This window comes from Gopherus evgoodei, unplaced genomic scaffold (assembly GCF_007399415.2).
Source record: "Gopherus evgoodei ecotype Sinaloan lineage unplaced genomic scaffold, rGopEvg1_v1.p scaffold_79_arrow_ctg1, whole genome shotgun sequence".
Lineage (NCBI taxonomy): Eukaryota > Metazoa > Chordata > Testudines > Testudinidae > Gopherus > Gopherus evgoodei.
Window position 1 is genome coordinate 133324 of NW_022060100.1, and position 20381 is coordinate 153704.

The 20381-nt window shown below is 51.8% G+C and overlaps 1 protein-coding gene across 1 annotated transcript in view; it reads right to left on the reverse strand.

Annotated features, from left to right (window-relative positions):
- Positions 1-20381, reverse strand: part of LOC115643949 (zinc finger protein 879-like) — a 70043-nt gene that overhangs the window by 12953 nt on the left and 36709 nt on the right. The window contains exons 5-7 of the mRNA XM_030547971.1: positions 19814-19927; positions 18102-19454; positions 6342-6430 (exon numbers count right to left, since the gene is read on the reverse strand). Of these exons, the coding sequence (XP_030403831.1) occupies positions 6342-6430; positions 18102-19454; positions 19814-19927 (1556 nt within the window). The remainder of the gene's footprint in view (positions 1-6341; positions 6431-18101; positions 19455-19813; positions 19928-20381) is intronic.

Below are 20381 nucleotides of genomic sequence, written 5' to 3' on the forward strand. Positions count from 1 at the left end.
CCACAAAGAGAAAGTTATTCATCTTGCAGTAACTGAGGTTCTTCGAGATGTGTCCCGCTGTGGGTGCTCCACTCTAGGTGACGGTGCACCCCGGGGCTGTCGATCGGAGATTTTTGGTAGCAGTGCCTGGCTGGGGCGCACGCACCCAGATGGTATCTCCTGTCTAGTTGGAATCTTCTTGAGTGTGTGCACCCCACACCCTCCTCAGTTCCTTCTCTACCGTGGAGCATCATACAAGTACTCCAAAGTAGAGGGGAGGAGGGCGGGGAGTGGAGCACCCACAGGGACACACATCTCGAAGAACCTCAGTTACTGCAAGGTAACTTTCTCTTCTTCTTCGAGTGCTGTCCCTGTGGGTTCTCCACTCTAGGTGAATGTGTAGCAGTACCGACTAAGGTTGGTGGGACTTTGGAGATGCGGCAGGGAGTATTGAAGATAGTACTGTATGGCCTACTTTTGCATCTATCGTGGTGTCTTGCATGAGAGCATAGTGTTTTGCAAACGTGTGTTCAGATGACCATGTAGCCGCCTTGCAGATATCAGGAATGGGAACATTGTGTAAAAAGGCAATGGATGCCGACATGGCTCTAGCGGAATGAGTTCTAATGTTATCGGGCAGTTGAAGATTCTTCGCACGGTAACAGGATCTGATGCAGTCAGAGATCCACTTGGATGGACGTTGTTTAGAGACAGTTGTGCCCTTTGATCTTTTGGCAATGGAAATGAAGAGTCGTGGAGACTTGCAAAATGGTTTAGTCCGTTCTAAATAAAAGGCAATTGCTCTCCTCACATCGAGAGTATACAGGGTTGCTTCCTGCGGAGTTTTGTGAGATTTGGAATAGAAAGTAGGTAAGTATATAGGTTGGTTGAGGTGGAAGGTTGACACCACCTTAGGAAGAAATTTAGGATGTGGTCTCAAAAAGTGACAATCCTTGGAGAAGATTGTCTAGGGAGGGTGGGCCATGAGGGCACTCATTTCACCAACTCTCCTCGCTGACGTTATGGCAACTAGGAAAGGCACCTTCATGGACATATGGAGGTGAGAGGAGGTAGCCAACGGCTCAAATGGAGGTTTCATGAAGGCATGAAGTACGAGGTTAAGATTCCATGTAGGCACTGTTGGATGAATTTCAGGGTAAAGATTTTGCAGGGCAGCGAGAAGCGTTTAATGGTGGGGTGTGTAAAGAGTGAGTACCCATCCAATTAGTCACAGAAGGTGGTAAGCACCGCCAGGTGCACTTTGATGGAGCTGATCGAGAGTCCGTCTTGTTTTAGTTTCAGGAGGTACTCTAGAATGTTAGGGAGGGTCACATTATTGGGTGCTAAATGGTTATGCGAGCACCAAAGAGCGAAACATCTCCACTTCTGAAGGTAGGTTTTATGAGTGGAGTCTCTCCTACTGTGCAAGAGGACATGTTGGACCTGCTCGGAACAGGCTAGTTCATGGGTTTGGAACCATGAAGGAACCAGGCTGTGAGGTGGAGCTTTTGGAGCTGGGGGTGAAAGACTTGTCCGTTGTCCTGGTAAAGGAGGTCTGGTCTGTTGGGGAGAGCCCATGGGTGACGGGAGGACATGCGGAGAAGGTGGGGGTACCATGTCTGTCTCGGCCAAGCCGGGGCAATAAGGATGAACTGGGCCTTGTCGTCCGCAACCTTCTGAAGAACTCTGTGTAGTAGAGGGATAGGTCAGAAGGCGTACAGGAGGCAGTTATTCCATGGGATGATGAATGCATCCCCTAAGGATGCAGTCCCGAGTCCCGTCCTGGAGCAAAACGGAGGGCATTTCCGGTTTCGAGTCATGGCAAAGAGATCTATGGATGGCCTGCCCCAGTGGGAGAAGAGCTTTTTGGAGTACTGTGGGGTGCAGTTCCCATTCGCGTTCCATCGAGAAGTGTCTGCTGAGTGTGTCGGCAGTCGTGTTGTGACAGCCTTGTAGGTAGGAAGTGATGATCTGTATTCAATGTCGTATGCACCAATTCCATAGTCGAATGACTTCCATGCAGAAGGAATGTGATCGGGCTCTTCCTTGTCTGTTTATGTAATACATACATGCTATGTTGTGTGTTAAGACTCGCAGGTATTTTTTCTTTATGAGGGGAAGAAAGCAACGGCATGCTCTCCTCACTGCTCTGAGCTCTAAAAGATTTATGTGTAGATGTGTCTCTGATGCAGACCACTGGCCTTGTGCCCTGTGTTCCCCTAGATGCACTCCCCAACCAATCAGGGAAGCGTCCGTGGTGAGCATGAGCGTTGGGGATCGTTGCTGGAAGGAAACCCCTGTGCAGAGGTTTTCTGGACTTGTCCACCATTGTAGGGAAGTTATAACGTGAGGTGGAGGAGTTAGCAACATCCCTAAGGGATGTCTGCTGGGTTTGAAACTGGAGTTGAGCCAGCCCTGAAGGCATCTCATATGTAGCCTGGTGTGTTGAACCACGAAGGTGGTACCTGCCATGTGACCAAGGAGCTGTAGGCAGTTTCTTGCTTGTGTCCTGGGACGAATAGAGAGCGTACGTATGAGCTGCGTGATAGCGAGGAACCTGTTGTATGGGAGCGAGGCCCTGCTCTGGGTTGAGTCGAGATGAGCTCCAATGAATTCGATCTGTTGCGTAGGTATCAGGGTAGATTTTTGAATGTTTATTTGGAGGCCTAGGCTGTGAAAAATGGAGATGGCGAAGCACGTGGTTTGAAGTGTCTCGCCATAGGAGTCGCACCTCATGAGGTAATCGTCCAGGTAGGGGAAAAGTGTGACCTCGTGTTTGCGGAGGTGAGCCACAATCACGGCTAGGGTCTTGGAAAAAACTTTTGGAGCTGTGGAGAGTCCGAAAGGGAGAACTCTGTATTGGAAGTGATCCTGACCGATTGTGAATCGTAGGAAGCGTCTGTGAGCTGGATGTATTGATATATGGAAGTAAGCATCTTGTAGGTTGAGGGCTGTGAACCAGTCCCCTTGATCCAATGCAGATATTATTGTGCCCAATGTGACCATCTTGAATCTTTGTGTCCTCACAAATTGTTCAGTTGGCGTAGGTCTAGTATAGGCCTTCATCCCCCGGTTTTCTTCTGCGTTAGAAAGTAATGGGAGTAGAACCCTGTCCCTTGATGTTGCGCCGGCACAGGTTCCACTGTGCCTAGTTGCAGAAGGTGTGCCACTTCTGTGTGAAGTAACTGTTCGTGAGAGGGGTCCCTGAAGAGGGACGGGGAAGGGGAAAAGGTAGGAGGGTAGGATATGAACGGGATGGAGTAACCGGTCCGAACTATTTCAAGGACCCAATGGTCCTGTGTAATCCGCTGCCAAGCATGTTGGAAATACTGGAGGCGGTGGCCAAATGGACAAGTAAGTGGTGGAATCAAGGGGTGGCCGTGCAGACCCTCGACCAAAGCTTCAAAACTGTTGTTTATTGCCTGGTGGACGGAAGGTGGTGGCTTGATTTTGATTTTGTCTGCGTTTGGGAGGTCTAGTACAATTCCTAGTTGCGTCATATGGTCTGGATTGAGGGCGATAGTACTGATATGTGCGTGGTCTTTGGTATGGTTGGCATAGTTGTCTCCTGGGAAGTGATGGGTGAATGCCCAGGGTGCGCAGTGTCGCTCTCAAATCTTTCATGGTGTGGAGGAGTTGATCAGTTTTTTTCGAAAAAAGAGTTTGACCTTATCAAAGGGGAGGTCCTCCACTTTGGTCTGGAGTTCTTTAGGAATGCCTGATGCAGAGAGCCATGAGGATCTGCGCATAACCACAGCAGTTGCAGTGGTACAGGCTACTGTGTCTGCCGTGTCTAAGGACGCTTGTAGGGCCGTTCTGGAGATCAGTTGTCCCTCAGACAGGATTGATCTGAAGTCTGCTCTTCTGTCCTCTGGGATGTATGAGGCAAATTCGAGAAGCTTATTATAATTATCAAAATCATAGCTGGCGAGGAGAGCAGAATAGTTTGCAATCCTGAATTGTAGTGTAGAGGATGTATAAACCTTGCGGCCCAGGGCATCAAGGCGTCTAATGTCCTTGTCTTGTGGGGTTGGTCGATATTGTGACTGTTTAGTTCACTGTGTAACTGCATCAATGACAAGAGAGTTCGGTGGTGGATGAGAAAACAGGAAGTCTGCGTCCTTTGCAGGAACATAGTATGTACGTTCAATCTCCTTATAAGTTGGTACTAGAAAAGCTGAGGTTTGTCAGAAGATGTCAGCTGACTCCATGAGTGCTTCATTTATAGGGAGCGCGATTTTCGAGGGCGCAGACAGTTGAAGAATTTTAAGGAGTTTCTGCTGATTCTCCTGAACCTCTTCTAAGGGGATATCCTGACTGACTGCAACTCTCATGAAAAGCTCTTGAAATTGTTTGCAGTCGTTTACGGACTGTGGAGGTGGAGGGAGGATGGCTTCATCTGAGGCTAATGGAGAGTTAGGGTTAGGCGAGTCAGGATATGGTGCATAGCTCCCGGACTCTGGAGGGGGCTCAGGCACCCTGGAAGTGGATGGAGGAGGAGATTGAGGCACTGAAGGAAGATGATTGGTAGGAGGATTCTGCCACGGGTACCACTGAGGCCAAGGCATGGGGTAGGAGAACCCAGGCACTGTCCACGGGGGGGAAACATAGGGAAACTGAGGCTGCTGAGCTTGAACCATGATCTGAGGTGGTAAAGGTGCCTGTGGAGGAGAAGCAGGAGGGGAGAACTCCGCTTGCTGCTGTAGCTCAAGGTCACCATCGGTGAAAGCCAGTTCAGGTGGAGAAAGTGGCAGGTCAAGAAAGTAGTCCTCTGTGTCTGGGAGCGGAGAGTGAGGCTCAGGTTGCACTAGAAGGTCACTTTGAGTGAGAAGCTGTTGTTCCTGGTCTCCAGGCTGATCTAAGCTTGCTCTCTGCTCTGGTTCTTTAGTAGGAGAGAGTGGCAGAGTGTCCTGCTGTGTTGAGCCTAGAGGTGCCCTGCAGGGGGTCTGCAGCTAGTGTGCGGGCAGAAGAGTGGGTGGGTGCTGACCCTCTTCGCGGTGCCGAGGCTGACCGCGCTGTCGGCACCGCAGCTATTTTCGTCGCTAAGGCAGAGCGCGCTGGCGGCACCATGGCCACTTTTATCGCTGAAACTGACCAGGCTGTAAGTGCTGCGGCCGTTTTGGGTGTTGGAGCCGAACGCACTGCCGGCACCGCGGCTGTTGCCGGTGCTGAGGAGGAACATGGTGCCGGTGCTGTAGCCTTCGTCAGTGCCGAAGAGAAGTGAGTTGTCCATGCCACAGTCGTTTGTGGCACTGAGGGGACTGAGTCAGTAGGTGCCTTCCCCGCGCGGGAGGTCTGGTCCCTGCCTCTAAGCTCTGTCAGAGCAGTTCCTGAGGCATTAGGAGAGGCTGAAACAGCTGTCTTTCGGGCTGTCAGCACAGAGGGTAGGGATCTCGCCGGAGACCCCCTACCCTTGTTAGAGTCTCGTCTGTGAGACTGTTGAGCTTCTTGCCTCCGCTCCAGGGAGGGTGAAGCCACGCTCCCCACCAGTTCCGATCTGGCTGGGCAGCGTGTGGGGAGCGGGTTCTTCCTTTCCCGTCTCCGACAGTGGCTGCAGGGATTTTTCCATCAGATGATCTTGAGGCGCATATCCCTGTCACGAGGAGCTCTTGACTTGAGGTTCGCACAACGGAAGCACTTCGCGGGGATGTTGGTGTCCCCGAGGCACTTCACACAATGAGAGTGGCCATCTGAGCGTGGCATGGAGTCCTGACAGGAGATGCGTCTTTTGAAACCTGAATGTCCTGGCATTACGAGTTAGAGAAGAGACAATCAATGGGAGACAAGCCTGAGGGTTTTTGTTTTTTTTAACAAAGTAACTAACTATGTAACTATACTAAAGGAAGGGAAACAACTGCGAAGTAATTATTAATTACTTCCCAATGTTCTTTGTTACTGTTTCCTATAGAGATCAGGAAAGAGAAAGTAGCACTGCCCTGAGTCCCGTCTTCAGCAGAGGACGGTTGAGAAGGAACTGAGGAGGGTGTGGGGCGCAAGCACTCAGGAAGATTCCAACCAGATGGGAGGTACCATCTGGGTGCATGTGCCCCAACCAGGCACTGCTACTGAAAATCTCTGATCGACAGCGCCGGGACGCACTGTCACCTAGAGTGGAGCACCCACAGGGACAGCACTCAAAGAAGAACTAGAGCATTTCCACTGCCGAACCTCATGGGTCTGTTCCTAGAATCTAGGCCACTTATTAAATAACTCCCAGCAGGTTTAGCACACCCGTCCTCCTCCCTTTCTCCACCCTGTGCATTTCCTGCAAACCAGACTGTGCAAACCTTCCCATCTCCTGTGTATTTGCTGTCCTGCTCCCTCCTGGAGGAACCCACCAGCAACCCCCTGATAATACCTACCTGAACTGGCTCCTCTGCAGCCATTTCTCTCCCCTGTCCAACAAGAGGATGGGATGAACTGGAGTGAAACATGGACATTATTCCGCAGCCTGGTAGGGTGAGAAGGGCAGTTGTGGAGCTTTCAGAACAGGCTTTAATTCATTTCACAGCATGATTCCCCCAGGCCCTTTCCATGCAGACAGACACCCTAGAGTCTGCCACGCTGAGAAAAGACTTCATCTCTTTGTACAGTGTAGACCTGGCCTCTTCTGCCAGGCTAAACCCACAGAGACATGTTTAACCTCCCTTCTCCCTCCTCCCATCCCATAACAAAGTCTCTGAACACAAGGCTAGAAAAAAGCAGAACCAAAGGAGTCACTGTGGGGGATTCCCTCAGACACTGACCCCACGGCAGCCACACCCCAGCAGGGGGAATATGGAGTCAGGAACTGGATTTTCCTCTGTCTGGTTCTCATCTTTTCTACAGGAAAGTGACTCTATCCAGATTGCAGCAATACATGTTTCTGGGCAGATCAGAGATCTGGAAATCTCTCTCCAAACTCTTCTCTCTCATTGCCCCTTTCAATCTCTGCTACCAGACGGGCAGGCAGAGGGGATGGGAAAAGGAGAAAGAAAGTCCCATTCCTGGGTAGTTTGCTCCCCCCATGGCTGGATTTGCTCCTGCAATTGCTAATTGGATGAGAAATGAGGGGGGTCTGTTTGTGCAGAGTCATTTTAAGGCCAGACCCCAGCATTGTCCCTTCGTTCCTTTCATTTACTTATAGACTCAGACTCATAGGTCAGAAGGGACCAATATGATCATCTAGTCTGACCTCCTGCACAAGGCAGGCCACAGAACCCTACCCATCCACTTTTATAACAACCCCTAACCCAGGACTGAGTTATTGAAATCCTCAAAATTGGTTTGAAGACCTCAAGCTGCAGAGAATCCACCAGCAAGCGACCCATGCCCCATGCTGCAGGGGAAGGCGAAAAACCTCCAGGGCCCCTGCCAATCTGCCCTGGAGGAAAATTCCTTCCCGACCCCAAATATGGCGATCAGCTAAACCCTGAGCATGTGGGCAAGATTCACCAGCCAGCACCCAAGAAGGAATTCTCTGCAGTAACTCAGTTCCCATCCCATCCAACATCTCCCCGCAGACCATTGAGCAGACCTATCTGGTGATAATCCGAGATCAATTGCCCAAATTAAACTATCCTATCATAATATCCCCTCCATATACTTATCAAGCTTAGTCTTAAAGCCAGATAAGTCTTTTGCCCCCACTACTTCCCTCGGAAGGTTGTTCCAGAACTTCACTCCCCTAATGGTTAGAAACCTTCGTCTAATTTCAAGTTTAAACTTCCTAATATCCAGTTTGTACCCATTCATCCTCGTGCCTACATTAGTGCTAAACTTAAATAGTTCCTTCTCCCTCCCTAACGTTAACCCCCCTGATATATTTATATAGAGCAAGCATATCCCCCCGCAGCCTTCTTTTGGCCAGGCTAAACAAGCCAAGCTCTTTGAGTCTCCTTTCATAAGGCAGTTTTTCCATTCCTCAGATCATCCTAGTAGCCCATCTCTGGACCTGTTCCAGTTTGAATTCATCCTTCTTGAACATGGGACACCAGAACTGCACACAATATTCCAGATGAGGTCTCACCAGCGCCTTATATAACGGTACTAACACCTCCTTATCCTTGCTGGAAATACCTCGCCTGATGCATCCTAAAATAGCATTTGCTTTTTTAACAGCCGTATCACATTGGCGATTCATAGTCATCCTGCTATCAACCAATACCCCAAGGTCCTTCTCCTCCTCTGTCGCTTCCAACTGATGCATCCCCAATGTATAACTAAAATTCTTATTATTAATCCCTAAGTGCATGACCTTGCACTTTTCACTATTGTATTTCATCCTATTACTATTACTCCAGTTTACAAGGTGGTCCAGATCTTCCTGAATAGTATCCCTGTCCTTCTCCGTGTTAGCAATTCCCCCCAGCTTTGTGTCATCCGCAAACTTTATTAGCACATTCCCGCTCTTTGTGCCAAGGTCAGTAATAAAAAGGTTGAATAAGATCGGTCCCAAAACCGATCCTTGAGGGACTCCACTAGCGATCTCCTTCCAGCCTGACAGTTCACCCTTCAATACGACCCGCTGGAGTCTCCCCTTTAACCAGTTCCTTATCCACCTTACAACTTTCATATTCATCCCCATCTTTTCCAATTTAACTAGCAGTTCCCCATGTGGAACCGTGTCAAACGCCTTACTGAAATCGAGGTAAATTAAATCAACCACATTTCCTTTAAGTAATCCGTCACCTTCTCAAAGAAGGAGATCAGATTGGTTTGGCACAATCTACCTTTAGTAAATCCATGTTGCAGTTTGTCCCAATTACCATTGACCTCTATGTCCTTAACTACATTCTCCCTTAAAATTTTTTCCAAGACCTTACATATTACAGACGTCAAGCTAACAGGCCTATAATTACCCGGATCACTTTTATTCCCTTTCTTAAAAATAGGAACTACATTAGCAATTCTCCAGTCATACGGCACAACCCCCGAGTTTATCGATTGCTTAAAAATTCTCGCTAACGGGCTTGCAATTTCACGCGCCAGTTCCTTTAATATCCTCGGATGGAGATTGTCCGGGCCTCCGATTTTGTCCCATTAAGCTGTTCAAGTTTGGTCTCTACCTCAGTTGCGGTAATATCCACCTCCATATCCACATTCCCGTTTATCATCCCTCCATCATCGCTAAACTCCTCACTAGCCTTATTAAAAACTGAGGCAAAGTACTTATTTAGATATTGGGCCATGCGTAAGTTATCCTTAACCTCCATTCCATCCTCAGTGTATACCGGCCCCACTTCTTTCTTTGTTTTCTTCTTATTTATGTGGCTGTAGAACCTTTTACTATTGGTTTTGATTCCCTTTGCAAGGTCCAGTTCAATGCGGCTTTTAGCCTTCCTCACTTTATCCCTACATGTTCTGACCTCACCAAGGTAGCTTCCCTTGCTAATCCCACCTTTCTTCCACTCCCTGTAAGCGTTCTGCTTTTTCCTAATCCCCTCTCTGAGTTGCTTGCTCATCCATCTTGGCCTACAGCTCCTGCCCACGGTTTTTTTCCCCTTTCTTGGGATGCAGGCTTCCAACAATTTCCGCAGCTGCAACTTAAAGTAATTCCAGGCCTCCTGCGCATTTAAATCCACAAGTTCCTCCGTCCAATCCACTTCCCTAACTAATTTCCTTAACTCTTTAAAATTAGCCCTCGAGAAGTCGAAAACCCTAATCACAGATGTACATTTGTTTATCCTTCCATCTAGTTTGAACTGAATCAGCTCATGATCACTCGAACCAAGGTTGTCCCCTACCACCATTTCTTCTATGAGGTCCTCACTGCTCACCAAAATCAAATCTAAAATGGCATCCCCTCTCGTAGGTACTTCTACTACTTGATGAAGAAATCCATCCGCTATCACATCCAGAAAAATCTGACCCCTATTATTCTTGCAAGCACTCATCCTTCAGTCTATATCCGGGAAGTTGAAGTCTCCCATAATCACACATTTCCCCTTTATGTTTACTTCATTAAAGACATTAAAGAGGTCTCTATCCATATCCAAATCAGATCCCGGTGGTCTATAGCACACCCCAAGCACTATCTCAGGGGAAGCTCTAGTTGCTTTTTTACCCAGTGTGATTTTTGCCCAGACAGACTCTGTCTTATCCATTCCATTGCTTCTTATTTCATTACAGTTAATCTCATCATTGATGTACAAGGCTACTCCACCACCTTTGCCTTTCTTCCTGTCTTTTCTAAACAGCACATCGCCTTCAATACCTGTACTCCAGTCATGAGTACTATTCCACCAGGTTTCTGTTATCCCTATAATATCCGGTTTCACTTCCTGCACCAGTAGCTCCAGTTCCTCCATCTTGTTACCTAGGCTCCTCACATTAGTGTACAGACATTTTAATTTTTGGCATTTGGCGTCAGTGACATTCTTTCCCCCGTCGTGCACAGACCTTCTACCACCAGCATCACCCGTTAGTCTGGTTTCTACTCCACTATTCCTCCTTGGATCAATTCTTTGGTCCGCAAGGGTATCCCCTCTCACTTTGTTTACTTCCCTCTCCAGGTTATATTCCAGCGTGGAGATCTCCTGAACATCTCCCAACCATCTCCCCGAACTTCCTAGTTTAAAGCTCTCTTGATGAGGTCGGCGAGCCTCCATCCTAGAATTCTATTTCCCTCCTTACTTAGATGAAGTCCATCCTGAGTGAACAGCTGTCTATATGTAAACGCTTCCCAATGACTGTACATCCCAAAGCCTTCCTTATAACACCAATGCCTGAGCCATCTGTTGATCGCCATAATCTTGTCACTCCTTCGTCACCCTGCTCTAGGAACCGACAGAATCCCACTGAAGATCACCTGAGCCTCGATTTCTTTGAGCATCTTCCCCAGTCTGACATAGTCCTCCTTGATACAGTCCAGCGAGTAACTAGCCGTATCATTCGTTCCCACATGAAGGACAATCAATGGATTCTTTCCCGCTCCCGCTAGGATCCTATTCAGCCTCAGGTCCACATCCTGTATCTTAGCCCCTGGCAGACAGCACACCCTTCTGTTCTCCCGATCAGGTCTAGTTACAGGCCTGTCTATTCTTCTCAGTAAAGAGTCTCCAGTCATGTAGACTTGCCTTTTCCTGGCAACAGTGTGATTCTCCGGTCTATCCCCCACACCAGCTGGCCGCAAGTCCTCTCGATTTGTATTCGCCCTTACAATCCTCCTAGGGCTCATACATGGTGTTGCCTCCATTGACTCCTCCCCTCCTTCTGCAGGACTAGTTGCTCATCTCTTTTTCCTTGCCCTCTCTCCTTCAGCAGCCTGCTGTGCTCCATCTTCATTTTCCAACTCAGCAAACCTGTTCCTGAGTTCTATTTCTCCATCGCTGGCCCGTCTTTTCCTCTGCCTGGTTCTCCTAGTCACATGCTTGCACCGTCCACTTTCCTCACCCAGCAGCCCCTCCTCAGAGTTCTTTGGTCCTGCTTCTATCCGCTCGTCTGAGCTTATCCCCTGTGTCTCATCATGTCTGTGTTCCATCATCTACTCAAACCCCCTTCTAAACTCAGCCAGAGTTTCCACCTGCATCTCCAGTTCTCTTATCTTTTCTTCTAGCAGCTCTATCAGGCGGCACTTCATGCAGACAAAACTCCTTTCAGGTGCCCCCTCCAGGACCATGTACATGCCACAGCTACCGCATCCGGTCATCCTCAGTGTGTCTCTTCCTGCTGCCTCTGCCTCAATCATACTCTTCCAACTCTGTGCCTGGCAATCCATGCCTCACACCGCACCACAGGCCACCAACAAGCACGGGGCTGCTGGCAGACCCCTGCCCCTTCCCTTGTCTGACTTCCTGGTTTCTCTGCCTTGGTCTCCCCTGTAACCTCCTCCAACAGAACTCCCACTGAAACTCCCGTTAGCAGCTCTGTTCGCTGGCTCCTGTGCCGCTGCAGCTGTCTGTGGAATGTCTGGCTCAGAATTTAGTATTAACAGGGCCCAGGGCTGCCCTAGGGGGCTAGGACAGCTGGAGAAAGTCATCCCCTGGGCCAGGCAGAGAACAAGCTTTAATTAAGGTAACTTCCCAGCACACAACCCCACTGGGGGAGCAGCAGCTTCCGAGCCTGGTCTCCCAGATCACAATGGAGGCTGCAGCATCTGACCCAGGAAGCTGAACCCCAATATCCTGAGTAGAGAGGGATAGAGCGTTTGAGCAGCTTCCCTTCTTTAGCTCTCCGGGCAGAGCAGCTAATGAGAGCCCCTCCTCACAGAGAGAATTGCTAACCTCATTTGCCCCACTGTCTATCCAGAGTCACTCCTTGTCTTTCCATACAGTGACTCTGGATTAGTATTGGTCTCAGTGAAACCAGATTTCAGAAATGAGTCCAGAATGCTGTGGAAGAGACCATCATGTGGCAGTGCTGACCCCCTTCCCACCTCCCTCACCCCTCCAGATCGAGAACAAGGACTGGGGGCACAAATTTTCTAAACGGAACCAAAAGTTCCTGCAGTTTTCAAAAGAGGAGAAAAGCAAAATCTGTGACTTCACACTAACAGTGTTTGATAAGTGGATAGAAAGTTATCACAGTGACAGGGCATGTGACTGGGGAATGGGCAGTGCTTGGAGCCAGGACTTTGGCACAAGTTGATCAGAGAGAAGGATCATGGTTAGTAGAAGTTCCCACAGCCAATGGCCCACCAGATATTCCTTGGGACCCAACTCCCAGAGTCCCTGGCCAGGGAACCCAGATACCCCTCAAAGCCCCACCAGCCAGCGAATCCCCACCAGACCATGACTGTCAGGTTGAGAATCCCAAAGGGTTCCCCCCACCAAGAGCCCACAGCAGCCAGAGACCCACCTACTGGGAACTCAGTTCCTCACTGCCTGCCTAGGACCCCCCTCCACACCACCACCAGCAGGATCTGCCATGCCATTTGTCTGAGACCCCCTCCTCCACCCAGCAGGACCCCTTGATGCTTTACACTGGGACCCCTCACTCTGATTGCCTGGCATCCCCTAACCTAGCGCTGGGGACACTCTCCCCCAGCTCTGAGCACTGTGCATGGCAACAATCCAAGGAGCCAGCTGGGGAAGCCCAAACAGAGCCCCTGGCACAGCACCAGGCTCCCTCTAAGCCCGTCCCGTCTCCCCAAGAGACACCCACCCCTGCTGTTCTGCAGCCTCCAGCGATACCCACCTCCAGGAACCATAGCCTCAGAGATGGGCACATCACAACCACCTCCCCAAAACCCCAAACCTCCACAACACACCAACCTGACTAGGGTACCCCCTGCCCAGCCACCCAGAGGCCTCCCCCTACCACAATGCCTCTTCAGCTGCAATCTCCCCACACAGACACCTTCTCCACCTCTTCAAGTGTTACCTCACAGAGTGTGAGAAGTGGATAGAAAGTTAACACCACCCCCTGATGGCCAGTCACACAGGCAGAGGGAGCCCTGGGGGATGCCTCTTTAACAGGACAATGGAAGGCCTGGAAGGCAAGAAAAGTAAGAAATGTCGGTGGTCTGTCACTAGCAAATAATGGTCACCATGGATCCACCCCAGAGGTGGCTACATCTTAGCACAGGAGGAATCCACCCCTCACACAGACCCTTTGTCATGGGGTTTGGGATACTTCCGGACCCCGCTGCACTCAGAGCGATGACCTCATCCTGTGCCAGCTGGAGAAAAGAAAAGGGTCCAATCAACTCTGCTGTTACCAGCTGGGAACCACTGATCCCCAAACAGAGGGAGACCTCTGGCTTTGATGTGTATTAAAGATGTGGCTGGTCTCTTTCATTGGCAAACATTTTAACAGAGATAAAGGGGGGAAGAAATGGTTCTCAAAGGAGAGGGGAAAGATCAACACTGGGAAATTTAACACGCTGCAACCTCCAAGATGGAGAATAATTCAGGGCAACAGGTTTTCTCCAAGAAAAGAGAAATTGCTGGGATTGAGGAACATGAATTTGTATCGGGGGTGAGAGGCAAGTGGCACAAACAGGGACAGGATTCAATTAACTCCCCCCACTCGCCACATCCCACCCCCGGGAATTTCCTGGCAGCACAGAGACAGTTCAACGCCCCGCCGCGCCCCACTGACCTTCCGCCACCCGCAACTCCGACTTCTCCCCCACACATGGTGCTCTGCAGGCAGCCCAAAGCCCTTTGAATCCCGGCCCACAGCCGCTGATTGCCCCCCTACCCAGACCCCTGCCCCAACTGCCCCCCAGGACCCCTACCCCCTAACACCGCTGGTCCTTGTCCCCTAATACCCCTCTGTTGGGACCCCTGCCCCTAACTTCCCCTTGGAATCCCAGCCCCTAGCTAAGCCTCCCTTCTCCTTGTCCCCAACTGCCTCCTCATGAGACCCCCCCCAACTTCCCCCCAGGACCCCACCCGCTACCTGTCCCGATAAACCCTTGGGACTTCTGTGCCTATCCAGCTGCTGCCTGTCTCTTGACTGCCGTCCTGAAACCTCTACCCCTTCTCCAACCCCCAGCCCCCTTACCATGCCACTCAGACAAGCGTGTCTGGCTCCGCGCAACTCCAGACACATTGCTGCCATGCTTCCCAGCGGAGCCCACAGCCGCACCACCCCCCGCAGCACCTGCCTTCCAGATTTGAACACCTGAAAATTCAGGAGTGCTTAAGCTCAGTTTGGGCAGCTGTTACTTCATTTCTCCCAAATCAAATATACTGATCCACTGTAACCTGCCGTAGAAAAAGTAGGAGAAAATTGAGCAAGAAATGATTATTACAGGGGTCGGCAACCTATGGCGTGGGAGCCAATTTTTGATGGCACGCGGCTGCCTGCTGGGACTCCACGTGTCATTAAAAATCCTGCCGATGCGGCAAGCCCCGGGGTCCGCGGTCTCACGCCAGAGCTCTGGCCGAGCGCAGCAAGCCGCCGGCCCCTCTCCTGCCTTCCCCCAGAGGCCTGCCGCCACCCGCTGGGGCTGTGCGCTGCTGCGGGACAGCGTTTGGCTCCGTGGGGAGGGAAAGATGCTCCCCGCTCATCTGGAGCCCTGCTGCCACGCGTACAGCACTCTGATGGACAGGGCAGAGCAGGGCTGTGTGCGGGGGAGTGGTGGCGGTGGCAGGGCACCAGCTGAGCGAGAAGCCTCATGGTAAGGGGGCAGGCTCCGGGACTTGGCGGGGGGTTAGCTAAGGGGTGGGGGCAGTCAAGGGACAGGGAGCAGGGTGGGTGGGATCCCACAGGGTGGTTAGGGGTGGGGGTCTCTGGAGGGGGCAGTCAGGAAGCAGGGGGGTTGGATGGGGCATGGGAGTCCTGGGGTCTGTTTGGGGGATGGATAGGGGTCAGGGCAGTCAGGGGATAGGGAGCAAGGAGGGTCCTGGGGGAGCAGTTAGGGTGGGGGGTCTCTGGGGGTGGTGGTCAGGAGACAAAAAGCTGGGGGGGTTGGACGAGTCGGGAGTTCTGGGGGGGCTGTCAGGAGGCAGGGGTGTGGAGAGGCGTTGAGGTAGGCAGGGACCGGGGGGGTGTATGGGTCCAGAGTCCTGGGGGTCCTGTCACGGGATGCAGAGAGATTAGATAGGCATGAGAGTCCAGGGGGGTCTGTCTGGGTGTGGATAAAGGTTGGGGCAGTCAGGGGACAGGTAGGGAGTAGGGTCTAGGGGGGCAGTCAGGAGATATGGGGCAGGGAGGCTTAAATGGGGGTGGGGTACCAGGAGGGAGTAGCCAGGACAAGGAGTGGGGGATTGGGGTTTTGGGGGGCAGTCACTCAGCCCTCTGCCCTGAGCCCTGATCCCCCCCCACACCCTCAGGCCCCTGCCTTGAGCCCTGTACCCCCAGCCCTCTGTAGACTTCTTGACCCCCCCATGACCCCAGCCCTGACTGGCACCCCCACACATACCCAGTCCCCCTACCCTGAAACCAGCATCCCGCTCACATGCCCCCAGCCCTCTGCCCTGACTCTTGCACCCCCCCCATTCCCAGCCCCGCCCCCACATCCCATGCACCCCACACCACCCCCACTCCCACCATGAGCACCAAATGGGAGTCACATTCCCACCTGCACTGTGCCGAGTCTTCATCTACTCACTCTCATTTAGGGGTTCGCGTGCTGGTCATACTTTGTAATGTGTTTTAGAAGGTCTCTCTCTACAAGTCTATACATTATATAACTAAACTAGTGTTGTATCGTAAAATAAAAGTTTTCAAAATGTTTAAGAAGCTTCATTTAAAATTAAATTAAAATGTTGATCTTATGCCACTGGCCCGCTCAGTCCCCTGCTGGTCTGGGGTTCTGTTCACCTCGGCCGGCAGTGGGTTGAGTGGGGCCTGCGGCCAGGACCCCAGCTGGGAAGTATATGGCAGACAGAATCCCAGACCGGCAGCAGGCTGCGTAGGGCTGGTGGCTGGGACCCCAGACTGGCAGTGGGCTGAGTCGGACCAGCAGCTGGGACCCGAAACTGGCAGCGGGCTGTGCGGTGCCAGCACCCGGGACCCCAGATCGGCAGTGGGCTGCGTGGGGCCAGCAGCCAGGACCCCAGCTGGCAAGGGTCTTGCAGCCAGAACCCTAGACCGGCAGCAGGCTGCGTGGGGCTGGTGTCCGGGACCCCAGACCGGCAGTGGGGTGAGCAGGGTCAGCAGCCGGGACCCCAGACTGGCAGCAGGCTGTGCGGGGCCGGCAGCCGGGACCCCAAAATGGCTGAGCTGCTCAGTGGTTCCATCCGCCAGCTCCTGTCAGCCGGGATCCCCGCTGCTGGACCCGCTCAGCCTGGTGCCTGTCTGGGGTCCCAGCTCTGTCCACATACATTGGGGACCTACCTTCTCCCTGGTTCTGGCCCATTCTCTTCCTCTCTCTGCACTGAGCTGAGAGTAGGAGTGGATCGAGCACAGGGCTAGGGGTGAAGGGTCTGGCCAGGAGCTAGAATGAAGGAGGGGGACTCAGGGTTGGGGCAGCAGGTTTGGGTGTGGGGCACTCACCTGGGAAGCTCCCATGTGGTGTGAGGGGTGCAGGTGGGAAACGTGAGTGGTGGTGCAGGGGCTCCCGTTTGGTGCTTGGGGGGTAGGGTGGGGATGTGCAGGGTGCATGGGATGTGGGGGAGGGGCTGGGGATGTGGGGGGGGTGCAAGAGTCAGGGCAGAGGACTGGGGGCATGAGGGGGTGCAGGTGTCAGAGTAGGGGAGCTGGGTATGTGTGGGGGTGCCAGTCAGGGCTGAGGTCATGGGAGGGGATAAAGGAGTCTACAGAGGGCTGGGTGGTACAGGGCTTAGGACAGGGGCTTGTGGAGATGCAGGGCTCAGGGCAGAGGGATGAGTGTGTGGAGAAGGGGTCTGTGGAGAAGGGGTCAGGGCTCAGGGCAGAGGGCTGACTACCCCCCAGAATCCCCAACTCCCCCACTCCTTGCCCTGACTACCCCGTCCTGGGACCCCTGCCCCTTATCCCCTGACTGCCCTCCTAGTACCCTACCCCCCTACCTGTCTCCTGACTGCCCAAAACCTTATCCACACCCCCACACCCAGATAGACCCCCTGGACTCCCACGCCTTTCTAACTGCTCCCCGCCCCCTGACAGGACCCTCAGAACTCTGGACCCATACAACCCTCCCGCTCCCTGCCTGCCCCAACCCCTTTCCACACCCCTGCCTTCTGACAGGACCCCCTAGAACTCCCCACTCATCCAACCCCCCACAGCTCCTTGTCTCCTGACCACCCCCTCCAGAGAACCCCCCCCACCCTAACTGCTCCCCCAGAACCCACCCTTCTCCCTGTCCCTTGACTGCCCCCACCCCTTAGCCAACCCCCCCCCACTGGCCCCGGACCTAGGGGAAGGCGGGGCAGGTGGCAGCGGCTTGCTGAGCTTGGGCTGGCACTCCGGCCTGGGATTGCAGACCCCGCAGCTTGCCGTGTCAGCAGGATTTTTAATGGCACGTGGAGTCCCAGCAGGAAGCCGTGTGCCATTAAACATTGGCTCGCGTGCCATCTTTGGCACACGTGCCATAGGTTGCCGACCTCTGAAATAAAGTATCATCTCCCCACCCTCAACCTTCCTTTTTGGCCCACCGCTGATTTGGCGGGGTGGCGCTGGGGAAGGAGAGTTTGTTTCCGCAGGGCTGGGTAGCCCTGGGTCGGGGTGTTTCTACAGGGCTGGGAGATTTCGGCCCCCAGCTGTTTTCTTTGGAGTAATGTGGCCCTCGCCGCTTTACGAATTGTGCAGGCTGGCGTAAGGTTTCTCACCTATGTCGATTCTCTGATGTTTGATAAGGTGTGAGCGCTGATTGAAGCTTTTCCCACACTCAGAGCATGTGTAGGGCTTCTCCCTTGTGTGGATTCTCCAATGTGTGACTAGGGCAGAACTCTGACTGAAGCTTTTCCCACACTCAGAGCAAGTGTAGGGCGTCTCTCCTGTGTGGATTCTCTGATGTGTGATAAGGTGTGAGCGCTGTTTGAAGCTTTTCCTGCACTCAGTGCAGGTGTAGGGCTTCTCTCTTGTGTGGTTTCTCCGATGTCTGATAAGCTTTGAGTGCTCACTAAAGCCTTTCCCGCACTCAGAGCATGTGTAGGGCGTCTCTCCTCTGTGGATTTTCCAGTGTGTGGTAAGTTCTGAGCGCTGTTTGAAGCTTTTCCCGCACTGAGTGCACTTGTAGGGCTTCTCGCCTGTGTGGATTCTCTGATGTGTGATAAGGTTTGAGCGCTGATTGACGCTTTTCCCGCATTCAGAGCACGTGTAGGGCGTCTCTCCTGTGTGGATTCTCCAATGTGTGATAAGGTTTGAGCGCTGTTTGAAGATTTTCCCACACTCAGTACATGTATAAGGCATCTCTCCTGTGTGGATTCTTTGATGTGTGATAAGGCGTGAGAGGTATTTGAAGCTTTTCCCGCACTCAGAGCACGTATAGGGCTTCTCCCTGGTGTGGATTCTCCGATGTCTGATAAGCTTTGAGTGCTCACTAAAGCCTTTCCCGCACTCCGTGCACGTGTAGGGCATCTCTCCCATGTGTGTTCTCTGATGTGTGATAAGGTTTGAGCGCTGTTTGAAGCTTTTCTCGCACTCAGTGCACGTGTAGGGCTTTTCACCTGTGTGGATTCTCTGGTGTGTGATAAGGTTTGAACGCTGATTGAAGCTTTTCCTGCACTCAGAGCATGTGTAGGGCTTCTCCCTCGTGTGGATTCTCTGATGTCTGATAAGGTTTGAGTGCTCACTAAAGCCTTTTCCGCACTCAGCGCATGCATAGGGCGTCTCCCCTGTGTGGATTCTCTGATGTCTGATAAGGTATGAACGCCAATTGAAGCGTTTCCCACACTCATGGCATGTGTAACGTGTGTCTTCCGAGTTGATTCTCTCACTTGAAATAAGGTCTGAGAAGCTACTGAAGTTTTCCTCTGGCCTCTGCTCAGTCTCACAGGCTTTTGCTTTTTCTGGGTGTGCACAAATCCTGGAAACATTCCCTTTGCATCTTCCCAATAATGTCCCATGTGCTTCTACTTCCTCAGAATCTTCCTGCTGGGGTTTCTCCTCCTTGTTATCACTCACCATCCCATTACCTGATGGGAGACAGAGAGAATCCAGACATAGATCACTCCCTGCCCCTGGGAGAAGAAATGTCAGAGAGAGGAATGGAAAAAGGGATGAACAATCCAAAATGTGTGGGAGAGATCAAACCTATCTGGAGCTGATTTTCCCTAAGCTCCTCCCCAGAGGAGAGAGGAAGGGATCGGTTTTGGTCTGCATCTCACCAGAACTCTAAGGGGAAAGCGAGATTAGGGAGGGACCGGCTGCCAGTTGTTAGTCAGAATACGTGGGAAGCCATGAGTGACATCTACCTAATGATTCCACATCTGCAGAGAACAATCCTGAACTTGGCAGAGCTTAAAAAGTATTTGTAGGGCATCTCAAATGTTTCCTGTATTCACAGACAGTTCTTGAGTTAGTTTAACCACTTCCTCACCTGTGTAGGCAGCTCTTGGGAGCACTTCTTTCTCAGAGACTTGGAGATCTGGGACCCACGGCTCTGCCCCTCTTTCCAGCTGCAAAATGACATTAGGTTTGGAAACTGGAAACTCTATTCAGGGCAAAGAAAAGAAAGGAGGTCAGTGGAATTGGTGGGATACTTGTTACAAAATATATTCCATCCTTTAAGCCCGGCTCATTTTTAAGCAGTAACATCCCAAGGCCAGCTTCCTTGGCTCAAAGTGACAGATGAGTAATTATTATTCAAAAATCATCTCCATTATCTTAGTGCCTAGGTACCAACTAACAGTGGGTCCCCTCTGTGCTAGGCAAAATACAAACAGAGAATAGTAGATGTCCCACGCTCTGAAGAATTTACAATCTAAATAGACAAGACAGACACAGAATGGAGGAAGGGGTGGAACCCACTGTTAGAATGGAGATATTCAGGCCTGCCTGTAAAGCCTAGACTTTAAGAAGAGAAAGTTACTCACCTTGCAGTAACTGAAGTTCTTCGAGATGTGTCTCCCTGTGGGTGTTCCACTCTAGGTGACGGTGCGTCCCGG